Source organism: Catharus ustulatus, chromosome 3 (assembly GCF_009819885.2).
Source record: "Catharus ustulatus isolate bCatUst1 chromosome 3, bCatUst1.pri.v2, whole genome shotgun sequence".
In the NCBI taxonomy this organism is placed as follows: Eukaryota; Metazoa; Chordata; class Aves; order Passeriformes; family Turdidae; genus Catharus; species Catharus ustulatus.
Window position 1 is genome coordinate 54,576,666 of NC_046223.1, and position 17,022 is coordinate 54,593,687.

The following is a 17,022-nucleotide window of genomic DNA, read 5'->3' on the forward strand; positions in this document are numbered from 1 at the left end:
GGTCTATATGGTAACTAGCAGTATCAGGAGGAAAGAGACAGCTGAAGTTATACCTCTCTCTGTAGTGCATCTTGTCAGGTGTCTCCTTTTGTTTCCAGTTTATGTCTGCATGGATTTGTGTCTCACAAATCAAGTTACAAAACATTGACCAACAAAGAGGTGGTCAAGTTTGTCTGGCTAAATGGACAGTGCATCATGTACAGTACATAATGCCACACTAGCAGTTTTTTGTCAGCCTTTGCAGTTTGAAAAGCTTTTTCTTTCTCGGTATTTATTTGTTCATTTTCCTAAGGGTGGCTTTTGACATTTAAGTGATCATTGTCTAGCTCTTCCTTGCCTAAATTTTACTTCAGCTGGGAGACAGGGTTAAGACAAATGCCAATAAATATCTTAAATGCAGTCTTCTATTCCATTGCCTAAGACTTTATTGATGTATTTTCACTCACACTACTTAAAACAAACTGAAACATCCAGAATCTCCCCTATCCTTAACATAAATGTGGCCACATGCTTTACGATCAGAGACAAAGTCCTGGCCTGACTGGAGTGGAATCTGCAGAAGACCCAAGAGGAAAAGTAGGGGACAGAATGTAAGAATAAGGTCCTGAGATTAGAAACAGGGTAAAAAATGTTCTGTAAATCTATTGTATGCAGTCATTAAGGCATGATAAAACCTGACATTTCTCTTCAGCAAGGATAATGAAGACTGACCTCTTCACATAAATTCATAGCGCTAATGCCTGAGGGGTTATTAGGTCTGACTTATATGATACAAGCCCTTAAATTACACTCATTAACACTTCTGTTGTGCTCAGTGACTTGTATTTTACTCTTGTCATCTAGAAAGACATCTAGTCCTGATGTGATGACCTCCTGACAGAAATTCCACTGATAGCCATGGTAGCTTAATCACATTTGCTGTTGCAATGGATACATGTTTTTACTTGAACATGCTTAGTCTCAGTTTTTGACCGTTGCTTTTAATTGTAACTTTCAGTGACAGAGTAAAAGGCATTTTGTTCCTTCTTGGTGCCCTGGCCCCTATGACTCACAAAATGTGTTCACTTTTCACGTTGCAATAGAAGGCTGAAGTATTTTTGCTTGTATTAACATCCTGATGAGGTCAAATGCTGAGATGTACGTGTCGCTGCACCAGCCTCAGTATACTGAGACAGAGACAAACTGGGATCCAAAAATGGAGTTTCAGTCTGCAACTTTATTTCAATGGACATGTGGAAGCAAATTTTTTATTCCTTGTTATAATCATGTAGTACTGAGGACTATGGCAGCCTCACACCTTAAAGTTACACTTCAAAAATCTTATTTTGAACTGGTTTTTCCTATTTTTTATACCTGATTTAGCTTAGCACTCTGGGTAGCAAAGGCCATGCTAAAGGGTGAGGTTTTGATTGGAGCTCATCTCTGTTTCCATAGGAATAGTAACTTGTTTCAAAGCATTTGTTTGTGATATTTAAAGAGAAAAGGAGAGAGGTTATTTCAGTTTGCTTGACAGAATTCCTTTACGTGAGCAATATGTTATATTAATGCGTGAACACCCACGTCAGGCACTGTAAACGGCTGCCCAGGTCTTGTAGCCTTTCACCTGGAACACTTACCCAGTTTTCTGTGACAGAGAGGAAAACACATCTTCCGGACCCTCCCAAATCAGAGCCCTAATCCCTTTGTAGCCATTTGCTTTTCCAATTTTGGGAGAGTGTAAAAAGCAAACAGAAGGGCATATTTTGATTCTGACACAAATGCTTGGCAGTTTGGTGGAAGATGTGTTGGAACTTCAGATCTGTAGAACTTCCCCCTGCAGCAGCCACCCTTGGCTCTCTACAAGCTGGTACATGGCACACTCTGAGACTCTGACTTCCAGTAAGGGCAAAGCACACAGGAATAAGCACAGCCTAGGCTGTGTTTGAACATGTGCTCATGAGAGGGCAAGACAAGCAATAAAGGGCAAGTGATGCAGCAGTAATGGCTGGCCAAGAGGGAGGCTGGAGCACAGACAATTCTGCAACTTGAGGGATTTTTACCAGCATGTCAATTAGACCTGACTCAGTAGATTTAATTGTTTTCTGAAGGCAGACAGCCTGCCAATAGCTCTGAACAGGTTTAATAGTAGTGAAAATGCTTGACACCATTAGACCTCTTGTTTGTGAGCCCTCATCACCAGCAATGCAGCTGTGCTCATGGTGACACCAGCACATAGTTAATATATATTTACTTTTGGCTGTGCAGGCACAATTCGTTTAAACGTATCCAAATTCAAGAAATCCTCTAAAGACTTCCAGGGCTGAGTAGGCAGTTAGATATACATGCAAAGCCTCCATAAAGGAATTGGTGAGAAAACTAAAGAGGAAAACATTGTGTTTGTGTTTCCAGGTATTTCAAACTGAACACATACCATGCTACTTTGTAGATATGAATTCACTGAAATCTGGGATACAGAAAAATGTTACAATTTTCTTAAATAATTAGTTATTTAGAGATGTTTTTCTTGCCTATGCTTTTATGTCCTGCTGAGCTCCCCTCTTTACCATATGCTGAAACCTCTTTTTTGACCCGTCTCTATATCCCTGCCTTCCCCCCCCACTTCCTTTGTCCCTCCTTTCACTCAGCCCTGCCACCCTCTCTGCACTGAACTCAACATACACCCAGCCTCTTCCTGCTCCCTCTGAGAATCCATCTGTGCTGTGAAACTCTCCACCTACAACGACCCCACATTGCTGTCTGGATCCCACTCTCTCCTTTTTTTCCGCAGTTTAAATCTGTTGACTTAGAGGTGTTGCTTCTCCCCTTGCAGCTTTCAGCAAGAGTCAGAACCACTGCATCTGCCCGGGCTGTTCAAGGATAAAGTTGTCCTGGGGAACAAGAGGCTCCTGCTGTTGCCTCAGCAAAGCAAAGCACTCTCTGCACTCACAGCTGTGAATTAACAATTTCCAGGTCGAACTGGAGCTTCTTCCCAAAAAAAGATCATCTTTGTAACTGTTCTGCTCCCAAACTCTTCTGCCTCTGTAAGGCTAGGAAAAGGCATTTGGCAAAACATTTTCCCGCAATGCTGGGAATTGTTAGGGAGGCTTAGGGAAAGCCTCTGCTAGAGATTGCTTCTGCACTTTGCTAGATCCTCAGTCCTTTCCCAGGGAAGCCTATTCCATGCATACTGCCCAGCCTGTGCTCAAGAACTTTTCCCTTTTGCCAAGCAATTTTCAAGAATGAGCCAGAGATGGTTTTCATTTACATAAAGCGTGAAAAATGCATATCTAGCAACTTTGTATTTATAGACGAGTTACTAATTCCGGATTTTGGTGCAGTCCGTGAGCACCCAAGCCACTTTGTAACAAGCATCAATCTTTGTTACTGACTGCAATACTGGGATATGTCTGCAGCAGAGCACAGATCTTTTGCTGCCATTCCCGTACCTTCTCACGGTGTCCTTCCTTCCCTCCCAGTGAAACCACCTCACCACTGATGGATGGAAAGGCACTTCAGAGAAGGAAATACCTTCTGGAGGGCTACAGATCCCTTGTACTCAGTACAGTCGTTGCCCTGGGACTCAGCGGATACTTAAAAGAATTGCATGAAGTTGTCTATTTAGAGTATTGATGATGACTATTCAAACCCACAGCATCTAAAAACAACTATAGCTTATCCCAGAGACACCTGCCTGATGATTTCTGTGTGGGAAGAAACAGACACAGTGAAAGGGAAGTGAAACATTTTGCCCAAAATGGCATCTTACAGCATCAGATCTTTGCAGTGACAAATGTGCGCTGAACAGAGACAGATTTCACATTTTCTAAATGTTCTTAGGCGTCTTTGTCATGATTGGAAACACCACAGCTGAAGCTGTCCATCGATTCTGCAGGTTTGTCAAGTCTTAAGTGTTTTTGATGGCTGGGAACTGAGGTCTCTGTTTACCCTGATTTCTCTGTTTGTTGCTTACCTGGGCAGATTTCTGTGCCTCCATGAATCCCCATTGATTTTCCTGGGAGTGAAATGTTATTGCTGCAGCAGGCTGTGTGCATCAGGTCTATGGGAGAGCAGGATCGTTAGGGTTCTATGTAATTAGCAATGCTTATCATGTACCCTGGGATGCTTTCTTCTCCAGGGCTTGGCCCTGATAGTCTGGGTTAGTGATTTCATTGGCTCCGAGCTCTGCACTGGGGCATCACACAACCTCCAGTGTGTTTATCCTCACACAGCCAAGGTGCAGGAAGCGAGCACGGTACAAGCTGTTCTGAGGTCAGATGTTGGAGGAGCTTGCACAAAATCAGGATGAACAAGGAATTGAGCCCAGGTCTTAAGTGCCAATGGCTGAAAGAGATTGTTAGACAGGACCACCTCATAGATGAAGAAAACCAGGATACAGTCTGATGGAGTATGAGATTTTCGCAAGATGAACACAGAGCTTTGCACCTGTGCAGATCTGATTGTTTTACATAAAATTGTCCTTAAAAAGACAGAATCATTCTGGTGTCGTGCAACTGTGTATTGTGATGGGGTTGCTCTGTACTCACAAATTAAGTAAATGCATGCCTGGAATATATGTATATTTAACTTCTAAATAACAATCACAGTCTCTTTGTTGAATCCCATCTATTACCTATATCTTTCTTTTCCCCCATGTTCATTGCTTTAATCCTGTAACAATGGCATCTGATCATACATATCTGCTGATTTCTATGCAGTAATCTAATTTCCCACAGTTTTTAAAAATTCCACCCTAATTCACATATTTTGTAAAGCTTTCCCTTTTTTGAAGTTTCCTGGTGAGATGCTTCCTGTTCAAATGGAGGAGATTTACATCACACGTCACATGGAATTTCCATTTATAGCTAGTTTTTGAGAGCTAATAAATTCCAATAACAGTTAATTTCATTAACAGTTCCTGTCACACAGCCATGATGAAGTACTCAAACTCAATGCTCATCAAGCTGTTGCAATTGGGACTTCCTATACTCTAGTTAGCCTCTTACAATCCTGATCCTTAGCTGACTTGAAGCTGTGAATCTGAATTGCGTTTCAGGCATGGACCTGGACACACATTAACCTCCTTCAGGGCATCCTTGGAAGGAAACCTGTGCATGTGGGCAGGAAGGGAGTTGTGGTGTGCTCCCATAGGTTTTCTCATCTGTGTGACTGGGGGACCAGCACCCTGAAAGACATCATGAAGCCCACCTGCCCTGCAGCTGAAGCTCAGCCATGGCATACACACTAGGACTGCTGTGCACATAGAAATATTCACTGTCTGCAGCTCCTCACTTCCCTGAGGTCTATGTAGGTGCAGCTTTGCATCATCCCTTGGGGTCTCTGGCAGAGGGAGTTGCCCACCTATATTCCCAAGCCACAAGGCCAGGACTGTTTTCCTATAGCTGCATCATTGCCTGGTGGCCTCTCAAGTGCAGAGCTCCCCATTTCCAGCTTCCAGTGAAACTCAAAGCAAACAAGTTAGATTCAAAACCAATTTCTCTTAGTTTCAGTCAACACAAGACATTTGCATATGTGCTGGGTTTTAAGGTATCTGTCCTTCTGCCCTGCAGTGGCTTTGTCACCATCCCACAGTGCTGTTTGAGCTCAGACACCTGCAGGATTTGCGGTTCTGCAGAGCCCCATCTCAAAACCAAACTATCTCTTCTTTTGACACAGGCAGCTTGTGTTTCCCTTGGTTGGCTTCATAGTGGAGCAGTAGCATCCTAGCACAAATGCACAATCCTCTGTCCTTCTCTCCTCAGCAGTCTGCCAGCACTGCAGTATGTCCCCAGGCTCTCGCCAGGACATGTGGGGCTGTAAAGACACACCAAGAGCCTGCACTTTTTCTCTTTATTGCAGGAACCCAGCACTCTCCAGGCAGCTCTCTCCCACGGAGGAGCTGGAGAAAAGTGATTGCCTTTATCAGATGGTCATCACACAGCCCCCAGTTTAGTGCTCCTCTGCAACTAGATTTCACCAAATGCACAATAACCAATTACACAAATTGGCACATTAATCAATTGTCATTAACTGATACAGGATCTAGCAAATGAATAAGCTCCTTATTGGTCATCTTTAACCCTTTGTATTAGTGTAGTTGTAGCTATCTGTGACATACTAATGCAAAATGCTTATGCTAACTTCTATTTTTTATAAGCCCTTCATAAGCCACTTATAAATAGAAGCTTAATATGAAGTGTGACAGATCTCTAATCTTTAGACTCTCCTTAGCCCTCCAAGCACTTCCTTTCTGGAAATACAAAATATATCCAGTATGCCCTAGATATTCTCCATTCTTGCTGATGACTTTAGCTCTCAGCCATTGATTCTTTCCACTTCTTAATCAGTGTAAATTGATCAGTGCTGCAACCATCTTTTTATTTAAAATTTTTAAAAGATTAGTAAGATCAAAGGGACATTGAAGGGGTGATAAATTGAAAATTTATTTTGTTGCTCATGTGATGCTGTGAGGCAGAGGGTCAATATAATGGAGACATAAAAAACTGTATTCCTTCTCCATTACAATAAAGAGGATTGGAGTGAATTATCTAATGGAAGGCACAAATACTGAGAAAACACTGTGCAGCATTTATGTAGTGTCAGTACTTTGCGACATTGTCTTTCACCAAAGGCCACGTGTGTAATGGTGCCCCTGTCACCACTGAGCAAGCACTGACACAAAATGCAAATCAGTGCCAAAATAGGGGATGGAACCCTAATATCCTGGTATAAGGAAATCTTTAGGAGTCTATACTGAGTTTGTTTGTTTCTTTACTTCTGTGGGGGAAAAGCCTTTAAAAAAAGTGCTTCAGAGTCTCAGGTGATGTGGAAAATTTAGAATTAATGCCTCTTCATTTCAGCACGTCACTCAGATTTTGTTGAGCTCAATTCCTCCAGCATTCAGTGTTTTTTTACTTTGACTTTAAAAGATGTAAAGCCCTATAGTTACTTTTCACCCTTTCCTTACATTCAGCTATGATCACTGTAATAATGTCTGTTTCCAGGCAATTAATATATTGGTATGCATTCACAGACAAGCACATTTACTGTGTTTCTCACAAAAAGGAGAACACCTGATGTAGAGAACATCAGGTGCAGAACTTGCAGGATTTAAAGCACAGCCAAGGCTAATGGCTGCAAATTGTAGCCTAACCTAACACTTTCTCAGCCACAGATTCCTCCCCCTTTTTTTTTCTCCCTAAAACTTTTGCTGTTGCGTCACTGATAAATAACAGCCCTTTGCTTGGTAATATATTCCTTTTGTATTTAAGGTTTTGCTTTCCTACCCATTAAACCTCTCCTCATCAGCATTTCTTTTACTTTTCAGAAACAAGTATTCAATATTATAGGCTAGGAGTTCTTTTGTTTTCCCCCCATAGATGTAAAACCCTGGGGGATTTAAGTATCTACTTGATAGGCTCACACAATCTTAATCAGCCTATAATGGAGCTAATGGCTGTTTGTCATCCTTGGAGATATAAATTTCCTGGTGATGTCTACTGCAGTCAGTACATGAAGTATGCTCTGACTGCCAGCAAGGTCTAATAACCAGGAGAAGGGCAGCCAGCTTCATTAGCGAGCCTGAGACCACACCGGCTGCTTTTCTGGGGAACTGTGCTGTTTGAATACCGAGAGGGAATCATGGATAACACCGGTAAGTGAAATAAAACAGATCTTCATTCTTAGTGCAGCTACGGGGTTTGTTCGTATCCTCTCTCACTTGCTGCAGGAGATGTGTGTCTTTAGCCTCTGTGGCTTCTTCCTTTTGCATGTCCTTTATTAAAGCAAATTTTTATGTCTAAAATGTGACACACTTAAGTTGTTAACCCCTTAACAGTCTGGGTTTTTTTCTGCTGTGTTTCCTGGAAATGTGAACCTAAACTGTAATGTAGGATCTGCCTTTTTAAGGCATTCAGTGTTATTTTGGAAGCTATATGCAGGAAATGTGGCAGGAAGGGAAAATGCATGTACTTCAGAGAGAAATATCTCTCACAGTTTGAAATAGGTGTGGATAGGTAACTAATAAAGCTAACAAAAAGTAGCTAATGGTTAGCTCACATCTGTCTTATTTTAAGCTGGCTCTGTTTTCTCTGTATAATGCCTTACTCTCTTTCATATTTAGTACATAAAATACTGAATATATTTGCACTTTTTATTTTCTTTGATGTTCCAACTTTAGATCATGCATTTTCATCCCAAATAATGAACTTCATGGTTTCTAAGGAGGCATACACATCATTTCATTGGTGATGAAATGTATTATTAGCATTTCCCTTTTGCATTACCTTGTATCACAAGGCAGAGAAAAAGGAGAGCTTTTTGGGACAGGTATTTTGCACGCTGCTTTGACTGCTGTGAAACTTGAACATGTCAAGATCTCACAGATTTATTGGTACTAGTGCAATACATGTTAGGAGATACAATCTGCAGTAGATTCAGTGCCCTTTGAAACCTGCTCAGATTATCAGATTTGTCTAATGTTAACCTTAAAAGTGACAATCACCTCTACAGTGTGTGGCAAAGCTTATTCTACAGTAGGTTTCAGTGATTTTTGGGGTTTGTGGGTGTTTTGGTTTGATTTTTTTTTTAATAGTAGAAACAAAACTCTTGCTTATGTCTGCTAAGCTGTCCAGGTCACTCTCATCTCATATGTATCCTTATCGACTTCTGTGACAAACAGATAAAAGCGTCTTGCTGCCTTTATTTTTATGAAGTCCAAGATTTTAAAAAAAAAATAAAATAAAAAAAGAGAGAGAAAAAAAAAAGTTTTTCTACAATTTAAGATGTAGCATCATGGAAAATTACACTGCCAGCATCCAAAAACCTGACATCGTCCTACTAAAATATTCATTTTTTGGTAATAAATAAGATTAGCAATACCCTTTGCACTTGGTGCTTTGGCTAGCTTTTAAGAAGTCTTAACATAATAAATGATAATGACTTGAGTTTGATATTGCATGACGAGGCAGAATTTTCTGCTGGAGGAGAAGGATTCCTGCTCTCCGACACAGAATGTCTGTGGGCAAGAGACTCCCTGGCAGGCAGAGCTGCTAATTCCTCCAGGTTTTTACACCCTTAAGCATCAACAATTAATACTATTGAAGTCTTGATGGAAATACCACTTTAATCCAGCTATAAGAATCTGTTCTGGAATGAGTCATATTTATTTTAAAGGGCAGTTTTGGGGGGATGAAGGGGGAAGCTAGCATCTGAAAGCCATAGAAACAGATTTTCCTCTGTGTGGATTTTTTTCTAAAGGGGTTTGGGTGGAGCTTTTTGTTTGTTTTTGTTTTTCTTTTGTTTTGTCTTTTTTTGTCCTAAGGAAGAATCCAGTTTGGTTTCTATATGCAAAAAGTTAAAATAAGTAAGGCTTGATGTCTGCACAACTTATCAGCTATTCTCAAAGCTTCTTACAATATAGTTTGCTGAATAACTCTTTTTCTTATGTGGAAACAGTGACTGATGCTTTCCATTTTTAGAAAACAACCTATATACCATTGAAATTGGTTAAAATAATAATTTCAGACAGTAATTAAAATCTAGTTGTAACAAAAAAGAAAAAAATCCCCAAACCAACCCAACAACAGTTGAAACTAAGCCATATTGAAGACATCATGGCAGAGGATAAGGCTGTGATCCAATTTCTTCCATGGTTCCCAGTGAGCTTCCTGCTGCCTGTGGTCAGCTTGCCCCAAACTCCCAGTGGGCTTCAGCCCCACGTGGGGTATGCACACACTCCCTTCTCCAGGCAGCTCTTCTAAGAGCCCAGCCCCTTTCATACTTTAGAGATACAGGGATTGCATGCATTTCCGAAAAGCTTACAGGGTGCTGGGTAAACAAACAGGGTCTGCAGAGGAATGTTTAGGGCTCACGATCCCTAATTGGGATGCCAGTGTGGGGGACTGTGCTACTGAATAGCTCTGTATATATCTGGCCTGTCCCTCTGACATCTACAGGAATGTGAGAGCACCTCTGAAAACCCTTGTGGTGTCACTTACGAGATCAGAGAGCAGCAGGATTATTTGCATCCCTAAGCCCAACTGCCTGATTAATTTGTTCTTCAGCAGCCAACTAAAATGTAAACACATTGATGTATATAAACTGGATACCTGCCCAAATCCTTCCTGGAGAAATGCTATTTTTGGCAATACAGAACTGCAGAATATTAGCAAAGCTGCCTGTTTTAGCTATTGAGTGTTAGAAATAACAATTTGGTATCAGTGTCAGTGAATCAGGCCTCTGTTATTAAACTCATCATGCTGCTGAAGAGACTTTCAAAGTCAGACCATGGATAATTGTTGGGCAAAACTCCATCTTCTGCTCCACATAACAGAAATACCTCTGTTATTCATCACTCTTCTCCTCTGCCATCATTAAAATTATTTTCTGGCCAAAATGTCATTTAAAAAGATCAGTGTTGCTAATAGGTCACCTGTGTACACTTTTAACTGTTATGGTTGATGCATTTTGTGGGGTTTAGAAAAAAGTCCTTTCTTTTAAGTGTTAGATTGCTCTTATTTTTATTCTGTGTACCAAGACAGCTCCACATAATTGTTGTCTCGTGTGTTCTTTTAAAAGCCTTTCCTGGAATAACACTAAAATATTCATCCATCTGTGTAGGGCACAACAGGACACTTCTAGTTGTATTTTTTGCCTATTTTGGCATCAGCTGTTTGTGACAGGCTGTCTGCAGGTATTCAGCTGCAAGGCTGCCTGCTGCTCTGGTCAGGGGAGGGCAGCCAGCAGCCTCCTCTGGCAGGTCCTGTGCCCCAGCTTTGCTGCACACATCTACTTCGGGCCAAACACATCAAGCCTGGAGACAGCAGTGAGCAACAAAACTCATTTTTAAAAAATAGGAAGGTTTGGAAATAACTTTTGGGGGGATGGGATAAGCATATATAAAAGCAGCAAGAAACTTGTAGTAGCAGGAAGAAAAGCTGTGGAAACAGAAGTGCTCCCAAGTGATATATTTTGAGGCGGGGGGGATTTCCTTTAAGGAGTGAAATCAGCAACATCCCTCCCCCCAGAGCTCCCAGTCAGCTGTGTCCTGACTTAAAACAGACAAGTCTTATACACTCATTCTTACCAAGAAGAATGACAATGTGACGTGCCAAAGGTTCGGGGAAAGAATCTCATGGGGGTGAATGGCACCACAGTGAGGTCCTATGTCATGCGTACCATACCAGTAGTGAACAAAACCAGGAGGCCTTGTTTCGTGTTTCTTGGGGATTTATATGACTTCTTTGCACTTGGTATGTTATTTTAGCAGTAATGAGCTAGCTGTGGTTAATTGTTACCCTGAATTATGTAGGTTCTGCAGCTGTGGCTGCAGGCTGTGCCTTCAAGTAAAAAATGTGTTTTAAAGGGACTGGAGGTCTTATCTTTTCTATAGCCTGTCTGAGGAATATTCAGTAGCAACATCAAATTTTATATTTGACCTACAGTAAAACTTAGAGCTTTCCACTGAGGTGAGACTTTAACTTGAAGCCTAAAATGCTGTGGGATGGGGAGGATAGCAAGTGGTCAATTTGGCCTTCCTCATGACATCATGCGTTCACAGGAAGGGTAAGAGACACAGGAAACTGTTTGTGGGTGGAAATTCACTTGCTTTTGAAGTAGCTGATCATTTTTGTCTTTCTATAACTCAATAGGACTTATTCAGCATTCTTTAAATGTAAGACTGCTGGGATGGAATGGTGGTTGAGGATTTGACTTTACAGATACTTTGTTATGTCTTACCTGATTTTGGGGCAAATAGGGTGCATGTTTCTAAAACACAGAGGAGAAAAGAAAATAACAGGCAGAACAACAAAACTGGGAGGAGGATTGCATGAATCTGATCCTGATTTCTCATCAATTCATGTTCAAAAACCTCTAAGGAACGGTGTGCAGAACTAGGTAAGATAACAATCTCAGTGAGTTGTAAGGTTCATTTGTTGCCCAAAAAGGGCTCTGAAGTCCTTTGGCCATCTAAGGCTTAAGCTCATCTGAATTGTCCCTATGAATTTGGAAACCCATTAACACAAAACCACTTGCAATGAGATGGTGGCAGTGTCACCACAGGTTTGTGAGCCCTTGAGACAATTCCCAGCTCCAGCAGCGAAATCAGTCACATCCTTTGGCAGCTTCTGTTTTGATCTTTGATGGTACTTTGTCCATGTTCTCCCCAAGTGTAAAGGTGGTTTTAGAGGGGACAACAGCACCTCCTTTCTCTGTCCCACATTTATATAAATGGGGATATCCATGCCATGTTTCTTTTATTCGGTCCATTTGCCATATTCTGTAGATCACAAAATGGTTTGCTCATAGACAATAAAATAAAAAGCAATAAGCAATTCCTTTATACTACATTGTGTATTCTGAGTTGCCTCCTATTTTCACCCAAGCCCCCATCTGAAGTGAACGCTCTAGTGTATCACAGGTCACTGTCTACTTGAAAGTTGAATTTCTTCTTGTTGTAATTTTAGAATAATATTTATGGCTTATGCTCTTTTACCCAGAAGTTGGAACAGTGTGCTTATAAATCCATGACCTTGGAAAACATTTCTGTGAGGACTAAACTTTATTGTGATGGTGCTGCTCCCCATGTTATTTTTGAGTCTCTATACACATAGCACATAGAATGACTATATGGGAACTTGCACTAGAGGCAGCCAAATACTGTGTAGCACTAAAATGATGGATCATCTTCTAATGCAGAGATAGTCCACCCACCCTGCTTCAAATGGCTCTCTTTAGCTAGAAATGCTGTGGTTCCACTGTGCTGACACACACTCATATTTTAAGCAACGATTCCAGTTGCTGCTGTGCTTCTTAGGGAGAAGCAGCATGAACTCTAGGTGGTTCAGAAAGATGGTATAACACTGATTTTACTCACTAATAATTTCTGATTCTCTTTTTCTGGTAAAATCTGGCAAGTATCAAACCATCAGGCTCTGAGTTCATGCCTTATGTTTCCATCTACTGGTTGTGTGGCATTTTTGCCCAGCTGCCTTCAGACTTCTGTTCTGCACTGTGGATCATCACTGCCACCTATGGTGAGGAAGCAAGTGTTGTGTACAGAAGTAGTGATCCGAGTTTGAGAGGCAGCACTTCCCCATATGCTTCTAGCAAGAATGAAACCAAAATTGCAGGAGCCAATTATTTTGACAGGACAAGCACTCAGTGCAGACGAGGAAAGGTTGTATCAAGAGGCACTGGCACAAATTGTTCCAAGAAAACCAGCCTTTGTTCCAGGGGCTTCGAACATCCCAAACTGAGGGGGCTGGAAGTGAGTGGAAAGTGGGAAAGCAAGATTGCATGACCAAAGAGCTGGTGGCTGATAATAAGGATTTGGTCTGTTTCTGTTTCATCATCATTCATTGTCTCTAACAGTGAGTCTTTTATGAAATGTGATACTTAATTGTGGGGTGACTTGCAGGGATATTTCTTTGGACTCCAAAAGTAGACTGGATGGAATTTTACCCAAAAAATCCTCACTTTCTCTATTTTTTCCCCTTTGTCTCACTATTTAAGCATTTTTAATATTTTCACATAAAACGTTTACAAGACTCCTTCCTGAAATATATTTGGAAAATATAAGTAGCTTAGGACTATAAGAATACCTAGCAACCTTCTCCCAGCAGACAGGAGTAAATCCTGAATAAAACTGCTGAGTTTGCCTCTAATCAGTCTTGCTGGCAAGTGGGGCCCTGCAGTCTCTGGGTGAGCGTGAAGTGTCGAGTGTCCCCAGCCAGTGCCCTGTGGAGAGGCCGGTGTTGAAGAAGACTAGGCAACTGGATTTGCTATCCTCCACCCACCGGGCTGTTGTGTGCATCACTCTGCGCACAGCTCAACACCAGAAGGGATCTCCCATCTGCTGCTGGAGATGCAAGAGGGAAGTAGCCGTATCCATTTGAACAGATCCATCACCTTTACTGCAGCTCCTGGGAGACTGAAGCTACTGTGGTTTGTATTGACATCCCTGAGAGCAGTAGTACCAGCACAAGGGCTTCTTGCAAGGAAGACAGGAAGGGGTGATTTGTCTGCTTTCCTCACAGAGGAGACAAACGACTCAGACTTGTCAGCAATGAGGTACTGAGTTGCTGGAAATATGAGTCAAACAGCGGACTTGAGTGAAGAATTAGGTCCCTCTTAACATCTAATTCTCAAATAAGGAAAAAGGTTAGGAGAAAATGAATTTGCCATGGCCAAATATTTACTTAATCTTAGTTTTCTCCACAGCACCTTTCCTGTAATGTAACTATCAGAGACTGCTTATTTTACCACTTGCTGTATGGGAAATCCCCTTTAAGTGTATTTCTGAAAAGCAGCAGAGTATTTCATGACAATGATAAAGGCAACCCTATGTCTCTGTAGAGAGGCAGGCACAGTGGGAGACAAACCCAGAAACAATTTTTTCACTCATGGCTTGACCATTGCTAGAAGGCATGCACAATGTAGTTCCAACACAAATATGACAGCAGCTGGTATTTCCACAGGAGACAAAGTTGTGATCGCTTCGTCCTAGCTCCAGCTCCTGCTGACTCACAAGTCCCTTCTGTCTTTCTCACTGGGACTTGAGTCAGACCAAAAAACAAGAGGAATTTCATTATGGAGGCTTGCCTGGAAACCATGCAGAGAGATGAACTGAAAATATGGCAATGTCAGGCATAAAATTTGTGCTGCTGGGAGCTGTTTATTGACATTTAAATTATAGTTCAGCAAGACTTTGCTATGGCCTTACTGCCAGGGAAAATGGTTTGTTGATGGAAGAAGCCTATGGAGTTCATGACTGTGATTTTATCACAGAAAAAGGCTATATATTTTAGCTGGTTTTTTGTAGCTGCATTTGTTGTATGTCTCCTTTTTCTTCTCTGTTTCTGTTTTCATTGTTTAATATTACTAAAATAACTAACATGACACATTATTCTGGTTTAATTTCAAGTGAAATTTGGCAACTTCTACTGGTGAGATAAGGTTTAATTGCTCTCGACATTTTAAAAAGAAATGCAAACGACAAAGATTAAACTGAAAAATTATGACAGCTCACATAACACTTTTTACAATGGATTTCTTCCATGCATTTTTAATACCCAGAATAGTCAGCCTTAATACTACCATATTTACAATAAATCATTATTCTAATGGAGACATTTTGCTTTGTCAGGCAATACACAATCAGCAGTTTTCAATAAAGAATCTGAAAACTGTTTAACATTAATTCTGTGACACAAACTCATAAAAGCCAGACAATTTATAAATGGGGCCAATATGCTGCCCTTAAATTGGGATATTAAGGAATAATTAGAGCACAGTAAGGGCGGGTTGCCAAACGTAACTTTTAAATTCCCCAGTTTGTATCACTTAGCACAGTGATTGTAATGTATTATATGCTTTCTGTAAGGCATAAACACGCATTTCCTACAAAACAGCTTAAGGCACCCACAAGAGGTTGAAGTAGCTGTTTACTTTGGCATGAGTGGCTTCAAGAGGCATAAAGCACCACAGAATTTAGGAACAACGATGGCTTTGGGGTTAGAAAGGGAAATGGGAAGCCATGGTAGAGTCCACTTTTCTCAGGTTTTTCTACAAAACTTGGCAATGGGGTTTTTTGTTTGTTTGTTCTCTCCTATGGTGCCCCATGAAGGCCACATCTGCTCTGGGTAACAGGAGCTCCTTGAGGCAGCTCTGAGCACATTGATAAGGTGTGGTGCCTTTTGCCCAGCAGACATTAACCTGAGTCCCTAAACAGCACAGTCGCATCAGCACTGGGGGCTGGACCAGCCAGCTGGGGTTAGTTGGCATGTTTAGGTGGGTATCACACCTGCACAGCATCCAGCTCAGGACACAGCTGTTCTAGTTTGAGCTGGAGGATCTTTCAACACTGTGCTGTTAATTGACGCCAACAGGCCTCAGAGCCTAGTCCTGCCCAGGGTTTTGGAGGTGCCATCCACCCTGATGAACTACCTGTCTTATTTAGAAGCTGGAGAAGGTTACGCCATGCCATGTGAGGGCATCTTGGCAGTTCCAGGTTAGACAGTCTTGGTAGTGGGGAAAAATACTTTTATTTTACCTACATGTGGGAGGTTCTAGGGCAAAAGTACGTAAATGTGATGAAGTCTTGAGCAAGATTTTGAGGTCCCTGAAGATGAACAATTTACTTTGCAACATCTAAGGGTGACGAGCAGTGCAATATATTGTTTTATTGTCCTCAAAATAATGTACTATCTATCAACATTCCTTGTTTCAGTTGTGGGTGTTCTCACCCCAGACAATTCTTTAACTCAAATACTAGGGGAGATGAAATAGCTCTACACAAAGCTCTTCATTTTCACACAAGTTTCTATTGCGCTTGCAAACCCTCCAGTTGTCCAAGTGTTGTGCATACTCTCTTATACTGTATTTCAGGAAGTCTGACTGCAAAGAAGAGCAGCAAGGTATAAAACTGGCAAAGTAGACATACTGTTCAGCACCATTAGAGTCTTATTTTGAGCTGCTGGAGGAGAAAGAGTAGAGCCAGAGTTATTTCCCAAGATGTTATCTTTTCCCAGGGAGGAATAAGAAGGATGATTGTGGGATTGCCTTCCTCTCTCAGGTGGTAGCCTGCCTACCACTCTGCTCTGCCCTGCAGGTGAAGAAGCCAGTGATACATCACTTAAGCCAAGGGGGCAGATTGTGCAGCTATGGTTTAAGAGCACTTTTCTGAGGGTAGTGTTTTTCCACTGCACTAATGCTGCATGTGCATCAGTGAAGTCTTAAAGTTTGCTTCTCCCTACAGTCCCTACAGCCTGTTGTGCTTTGTGGAATGGCTTGCAGATTTGGGGACAAAATTGCCTTAAGTTCCCTCATTGCTGCTCGCAACCACAGCTAGATTTCTCTGGGTTTTTTTAAGTAAAATTTGAAATTCTGAGGGAAAATTCAGCTTTTTTCCTTTGTAGAGCAGATACCACCCAAGTGTTAAAGTTTGTGTACATCTTTCAGATGCAGATAGGTTGTGCATCAATTTCAAATGAGCACCCTCAGGGTGAGCTAGGTGAAGGCAGGAGTCAAAATCCTTCCCAAATC

At 41.4% G+C, this 17,022-nt stretch overlaps 1 protein-coding gene across 4 annotated transcripts in view; it reads left to right on the forward strand.

Moving 5' to 3' along the window:
- The window catches only part of PHACTR2 (phosphatase and actin regulator 2), a 131,568-nt gene that overhangs the window by 20,200 nt on the left and 94,346 nt on the right, over nt 1-17,022 (forward strand). Inside the window, exon 1 of one of the 4 annotated variants that reach the window (XM_033054504.2) lies at nt 7,203-7,630. The exons of the other annotated variants lie outside the window; for them this stretch is intronic. Within the exon in view, the coding sequence (XP_032910395.1) occupies nt 7,618-7,630 (13 nt within the window). The 5' untranslated portion in view covers nt 7,203-7,617. Of the gene's footprint in view, nt 1-7,202; nt 7,631-17,022 lie in introns of those variants that run through there. 4 annotated transcript variants of the gene reach the window in all.